Raw genomic sequence first — 7,455 nt, 5'->3', positions numbered from 1 at the left:
AGTCAGAAGTTTGTGCTCTAAAAAATCAGTATAACGAAAAATTACAGTGGGTGTCATCACTAATCACAGTAAGATTCCTTACGTTTCTTCTCTTTTCTTTAATTTTCTTATAGTGTTTTTCTTTTCTTTTTTTTTCTATCATTTTATTTAAAAATCCGAAAAATTATGATGACGTTGGCACCTGTGACATCATCTCCACGCGCCGGCGGGAGGCGGAGGGGACGGCTCTCGTGCACGTTGATGTGTTACTAAATTAGCGGCACGGGTCTTCGTCGGTACCGAGCGGACAGTTTGACTCAGATCAGAAATGTCGGTCACGGAGATGTTCAGCTACATCCAGGGCTTCCTGAGCGCCGACCAGGACGTCCGAGAGGTATGAATGAAGAGCTGGGACTCCACTGTTAGCTGTGCTAGCTCTCTCAGTCTGTTAGCTAGCGGCTAACAGAACCGAAGTCCAGTTAAAGCTCAATAAACATATAATATCCATTACTGTAACTTACTTAAAGATGTCCCGTTTATCGGACAACAGCGCCTGCAATGACTGGCTGCGATAAATAGGCGTCTAGTGTCTCATTAACCAGGTGGATAATACAGAAGTAACGTGCTACTTTCCCTAAAATAACAATTACATTACGCCCTACTTATTGTTTCTTTTGTCTCAGGCGCGTTCAGTGGAGTTCGGCTTCGCTGAACCAAACTTTGTTTAAAAATTATTCGATTTAGCAAAACCCTGCTTATCTGACGAGGTGCATCTCTGAAGTTGCAGATTGATTTCTTATTCTTACCGTATGCGACCCTTGCTTTAGGTCGGAGTATCTTTGAAGAAACAAACTTAAAAAATAAAAAACATAAACAGACATGATTTAAGTCATTTAAAAATAGACTGCACACAAAAACGTCCAGTTAACTAGCTGAAATTCCTGAACTGCACCTGTCTCTTGTCACCTCCCCTTTAATGATATAGAACCTGTGAATATGAAATTATTTCTAAAGTTTAACTGCTTGACGGAAGATGCTTTCTACGTCAATAAAAAAAAATCTGCTATCATAGCATGCAGACGGCTGGACGTCTGTGGGACATATAATTATAGACTTAATTTGTCTACGAAGAAACTCCAGGAGGTCAATGTGAAAGCATCCATCTACACGCTGCACATGCATCATTCTGCACATTGAAGGTTGAACATCTAAGTGAAATAACAAATAGGGCTAAACACTTAATTTCTATTTAAAATTCCAATTCAAAATCATAAAGCCCACAGTTTAGGAGTGTTAAGCAGCATATCACACTTAGGGTTTAAACTGCCATGTAAAAAAATGCAGGCCATCCTCCTTGAGTGACAGTCGTGCTTGTGACGGTATCTCATGTGGTAATAACTTGTTTTAAATCTATCATACAGTGGATATTGAACTGAACCTTGACTTTAAAAGATTCTATCACAAATAAAATTGCAAATCATTGAACCCTGCTAACAACAAGCAAAGCACAACTTTGTTTGGAGGGAGATTTTAACTTTCTTGTTGTCTGATCAGGGCTCCAGACTAACTTTTTCACAGGTAGCGCTGGTGCGACTATCTTTCTTCTTAGGTCGTACCTCCCACCTGGTCACAGGCAAAATGCATCACTTGTTGAACATCTGCTTATCAGTTGATGCTACAATTTACAGATGTTCCCTAAACGCCCTGTGTTGCAGGCTGTGGTAGCTGCTGCTTGGTGGCTGCGGTGCTCAGACAGATGTGTGACCAAAAAATGCTTTGAAAAGAGTTAAACTGGGACGTTCTCGTGTCAGATTTGTCTGAGATGAAGCAGAATATATATATTTTTTGTACAATGTGGAGCACACTTACATGGGCTGTTCTGCTCATAGAAAACAGCTAATGCAGGTGCGCTCCACATTTCATGAGAAGACAGCATTTTGAAGTGTAAATACTGCAGTCCACCGAAGTTGTAAAAGTGCTGACTTCCACCACTGTGGTTTACACAGTAGCTGCTGGTTACCATGACACTAAACCAGCTTAATGATCATCAGTCACTAGTGCGACCAGTTGAAATTTCAACTATCAAAAAATAGTCGCAAATGCATCCAAAATGGTCGCAGTCTGGAGCCCCTGTCTATGATGGATGTTGACACAAGTTAATCGGTGATTCAGAATCATTTTAAAAAGTACATTAAATATATTTGGGTTTTATCAGGACGTGTCAACGATAGAATAAAAATGTGAGGTTTTGCTTCGTTTACTTTTTTGCAGGATATCCGTAAGGTGGTCCAGACCTTGGAGCAGACTGCCAGAGAAATACTGACAGTACTTCAAAGTGTCCATCAACCATCTGGATTTAAAGAAAGTGAGTGTTGGACACAGCGTGTACTGTTGTACTTGTACAGAGGGAGATTTGCTCTTAAACATTTTAAACTCTTTCCCCTTTAGTTCCCAGTAAATGCACAAAGGCGCGGGAGTTGTTCTGCACAGTCAGGACACAGATTGCAGACCTGAAAACAAAATTTCCTGTGGAGCAGTATTACAGGTAGGAACCACTTTTCTTCATAACTGCAGTTTGCAGCTTTTGTGATGATTCAATGCTGTTTGTTTTCATCTCTACGTTAGCTGTATAGTTCATGCAAACAAAGGTAGTCTGTAGAAATATTCAGATAATACAGAGCAAATTAATCTGTATCTATTCCATTACCTTTAATTGTTCTTCCCGTGGGTTTTGTAATGTAAGCTTTCAATAGCTGCTTGTGTCTGCATTACTGCTCTGCTTTTTAAAGTTTATTTAGCTCAGTTTTTCTAATAGGTGATGTACTCTGAAATACAATCTAAAGTTAGTTTCACTGAGGAAGATATAAAATATTGGAAATCCCTTTCAACCATCACCTGATCAGCAGATTGTAGTTTAATATAATTTGAGCTGTCTCGTTTTATTACTTTGTGCTTCAATCTATGTGCTTCTGACTGCATGCAAAAGCAGGATTGATAATGCAGGGTTTTACCTGTATAGAGTGATTTTTGGTGCCTTCAAAGATGTTTTAGGCAACATTGAAACAGCTAAAATGATAGGAACTAACATTAAATAAAAGAAGAAAACATATATATTGTTTGTAAATATAATTTAGTCAAGCATAGCAGACATTTGAGTTTATCTAATGGTTGGAAATTAAATCCAAATGCATATCCTTCTTTCATAAGGTGGCACAGTCTCATTGCCTTTACTGTACTCAGCCTGCTCAGAAGCCACACTTTCTGTCAGGCATTGTTCCCCCCCGACAGGTCCATTCAGAGCCAAGAAAACCCCTCTACTGAGTGGATTAACCCGGTGAAATAAAGTGTTTTATCTCTGTTTCTCTGATCGTTTTCATCCCTTTTTAGGTTCCACGAACACTGGCGGTTTGTTCTGCAGCGTTTGGCTTTCTTAGCAGCCTTTGTTGTCTATCTGGAGACTGAAACTCTTGTGACTCGGGAGGAGGTGGCTCAGATACTCGGGAGTAGGTACCTTTTACATGTGATAAAGTGTGACTCTTACTGAGGACAGCTGCCTGACTCTCCTTCCTCTTTCCTCTTCACCCTGCAGTTGAAGTGGTACGAGAGAAAGGCTTTCACCTGGACGTGGAGGACTACCTGGCAGGTGTTCTGATCATGGCTAGCGAACTGGTGAGTCTGCTGTTGATTGCTTTGCTACAACATTTACAATATAGTAACACTAGAACAATGTACCTCTCAGTTTTCATGTATACATCAAGGTTCTCAAGTGTCCCAGAGATATCTAAGAACCTCTGTATACATTTTTGGCTGTAGCAAATGAAAGTGCACAAAGAAGGGGAAAAAAAAAACACGATGAAACTTTTGGTTGTTACTCAAAAATTGTAGTTTTAGGTCACACCAACGTCTTTTTAATGGTCTTGCGTCAGAAATTTAGGACGATACCCTCCTAATCTTCCTACTGCTGGAAGAAACATCTAAAAATCAAACCGTGACATGATTCAATGACAGACCTGAACCAGTTAGATTTTTGTTCTAATACAGCGTGTGGTGTTTTATACTAGTAACCAATCATGACAGAGTCCTAGAAAATGACAAGTAGTTGTGTCACAAAATTTAGATCACATTGCTACATATATACAAATATACACTCAAGTTAATTATGTACAACTTAATCAAAGTAATGCAGTCTTGTGCAACAGCCCTGTGATAAACCTTTCTGCATGGAGATTATGTTGTTTATTTTGGAAAAATTCTAGTTAAAGTCCTCTAAGGTTTTCATTAAAAAGTGAACCATAGAGTAATATTATATATTTGACGATTTCATAGAGCAGAATGGCAGCAGGTTATACAGACCAACTTTTAACACACTGTAATTCCTTCTGATGCCTTAGTTTACGTATCCATGCATCCATCCATCTTCTCCCGCTTATCCGGAGTCGGGTCACGGAGGCAGCAGCCTTAGCAAAGCCGCCCAGACTTCCCGATCCGCGCATACCTCCCCCAGCTCTTCCGGGGGGACCCCTAGGCGTTCCCAGGCCAGCTGGGAGACATAGTCCCTCCAGCGTGTCCTGGGTCTTCCCCGAGGTCTCCTCCTGGTGGAACGCGCCTGGAACACCTCCCCAGGGAGGCGTCCAGGCGGCATCCGGAAAAGATGCCCAAGCCACCTCAACTGGTTCCTTTCGAGGTGGCTCGGGCATCTTTTCCATCTTTTACGTATTATTAACATAATTTATTCATTGTATCTTCACTGGTTTTACTTAATTTCTGTTTACTTATTTTTGTTTTGTATCTATTGTCGATACAGGTGTTTCTGTTACTTATAATTTTCTTCATCTGTATATGTGTGGAGGGTATATTGTTCGAGATGTTTTGTGTTTAAAAAAAAAAAAAGGAGAAAACTGAATTGTAATGTACCTCTAGATTGTATGTAATGCTGAAAATCCAATTTAAAAAAACAAAACTGAACCATATAACCCTCATGAAGGTAGGATTTACTGAGCAGTAATATGTGCTGTGTATGTATAAGTGTTGTTGGAGGCAGTTGACAGCTGGTCAGTTAATCAACCATCCACTGGCTGCCGCTGAGAGCCGAGTCAGTCCCAGCCGAACTGGGCAATCACTCAACAGAAAACCAGTTTCCAAAATTTTTGACATTATGTTACAAGCAGCTAATTGTTGAGTCATTCAAAAAATTAACACAAAAAATTAAATAAATCAATCTCTGCCTCTCAAATGTGAGGATTTGCTTCTTTTCTTTGTCTTTTATTACAGCTGCAGCGATAAAACTATCAGTTATCAACTGTTGAATTAACTGTATTGATAGTAGATGCATCAGTTTGAGTAACTTTTTAGGGGGAAAAAAATCAAAATCCTCCGATTTCAGCAGTTTAAAGTTGAATAGGTTCTATTTTTTCCTTGTCTATGACAGTTAGCTGAATATATTTAGGGATGCATAAAACAAGACATTTGTGGATATCATCTTGGGCTTTGGGAAACACCGGCCGACATTTTACAAATCAAACAACTAATAATTTAATCAGGAAAATAATCAAATGTGAAAATGCTCTGAAGTTGCAGCCTTGTCTTATGTCATTGGAAAATGTATATCTTCAGGTTTTGGGCTGTTGGATAAAATGGAAAGACATCACTGTAGGCTTTTGGAACTTCAAATGGAAGTCTTTCATGTTTTTATGACATTTTATAGAGTGAACAGTCAGTTCAAAAATATCTGACAGGTTAGTTGTTCCAGGAAAGGCTCAGGGGCAGTTATGTCACATTCTTAGCTTCTCATTTCAACCCCTCAAACTAAAATGTCTTTAAACAAGTTAACAAATACCTGAAAAGTAATCAACTAGTCATTGTCGACTGATGCTTTGACTTGCAGTTTCCAGTGTTTGTAAGCCACAAATGTCTGTATGTGCGTTAATTGTCTTTCAAATTATGGAAGTTGAGTACCTTTGCATTTATTTGTTCCTGCAGTCACGCTTGGCCGTGAACAGCGTCACAGCGGGAGACTACAACCGGCCGCTGCGCATCTCCAACTTCATCAACGAGCTGGACTCTGGCTTCCGTCTGCTCAACCTGAAGAACGACCCGCTCCGGAAGCGGTACGACGGCCTCAAGTACGACGTGAAGAAGATCGAGGAGGTGGTTTACGACTTGTCCATCCGCGGCCTGGCCAAGGAGCCCGAGTCTGTCGGGGACAAATAGAGCGCCGAGGACCTGATGGGCTGTGGGAGAAGGAGGAGGAAGCCGCCCCGAACTGGGACCTCTCCGCGGCTGCTGCAGATTCGAGACCTTAACCCACCTGGAAGGCAAGACCCAGGGATCTGCCTGAGGTCCCCAGCAGCTGAGGACAGACTGTATGAGTATGTGTGTTTGTGTATGAGCGTGTATTTGTGCGAATGCATGCATGAGAAGTGCTTCAGATAGATGGCAGTCTGTCGGATGGGTAGCAGAGACGGTGACACCCTCGTGCAGAGCCTTAAGATCAAAGGTTCGATTTGTTGCTGGTTTTGGAAAATGTGTTCTCAGCTTCATCTAATTCCTGTGTTACTGTTTCACTGAGCTGGTTTTGCAGCTGTTCGGTCTAATTTGCAACAGTCAGCATCCTATTATTGAATCGTGATGTATTGATGTTTAATTTGTTCAAGAAGACAGATTGCTCAGAGTGAGGTGTTGCAGCCTTAATTTCTGTAGTTGTTTTTGTTTGTTTTTCTTTCCAGGAAAAAAAGAAAAGGGGAAATGTGTTTGTGTTGAGTTGGTGGTATTTTGTAGGAAATATGTTTTTTTTTTAAAAATGGATCCATCCAAACTGAGATCCAGGAGCCTCATTTATGAAGAACAAATTTGATGCAACAGTCAGATGACTAAGTCTGGATTCCAACAGCCAATCAGTGCTCCCGATTTTGATCAGTTCTGACTTTAAAAACAAAACCTTGGATTTGGATCCTTTAATTTTTTTTATAAATGAGGCTTGAGCCAAAGAAATGAAAAAGATGCACTTCACCTGATATAAAGCTACTGTGATTAGTTAGATTTCTGTCTTTTTTTCCACTAAAAAAGTAAAGAACTCCTGCAGAACAGTGTCAATGAAGATGTCCGTTGAGCCATTTCAATATTTTGGTTCTCTGGTGATGAAGCTTTGTCTGGAAACACAAAATATTCAGAATGTCATGTACTGCATGTTGTATGTTCTTTTTAAATTTTCTCGTTTTTTTTTTTTTTTCACCTAATATGACTCGAAGGTTCGTTTCTCTTGTGGACATCCATGCTTCTGTTTGCTTCAATATTGCAGTGGAGCTGGACTGTAGTTTCAAGAAATAACTCACATTCACTCTCTTAACAATTTGTGCTTTTGTTTCCTGGAGTGATAAGGTGCATTCCACTTGTACAATGTGTATTCCTGTCTTTGAAGTCCTAAAGATGCGCAAAATTACAAAAACAAATAAACAGATTCTACATTTCATTTCATTT

The 7,455-nt window shown here is 40.1% G+C and overlaps 1 protein-coding gene across 1 annotated transcript; it reads left to right on the top strand.

Annotated features, from left to right (window-relative positions):
• Window positions 1-226: 226 nt before the first annotated feature.
• Window positions 227-7,447, top strand: tsn (translin). The gene is made up of 6 exons (XM_008293175.1): window positions 227-373; window positions 2,251-2,344; window positions 2,428-2,524; window positions 3,367-3,482; window positions 3,569-3,648; window positions 5,959-7,447. The coding sequence occupies exons 1-6, from the start codon at window positions 308-310 to the stop codon at window positions 6,187-6,189; spliced, it is 684 nt and encodes a 227-aa protein (XP_008291397.1). The 5' UTR covers window positions 227-307; the 3' UTR covers window positions 6,190-7,447.
• The last annotated feature ends 8 nt before the right edge of the window (window positions 7,448-7,455 follow it).

The sequence above is a fragment of the Stegastes partitus genome, unplaced genomic scaffold, assembly GCF_000690725.1.
Source record: "Stegastes partitus isolate 25-593 unplaced genomic scaffold, Stegastes_partitus-1.0.2 Scaffold863, whole genome shotgun sequence".
Lineage (NCBI taxonomy): Eukaryota > Metazoa > Chordata > Actinopteri > Pomacentridae > Stegastes > Stegastes partitus.
This window is presented reverse-complemented; position numbering and strand designations above follow the sequence as displayed.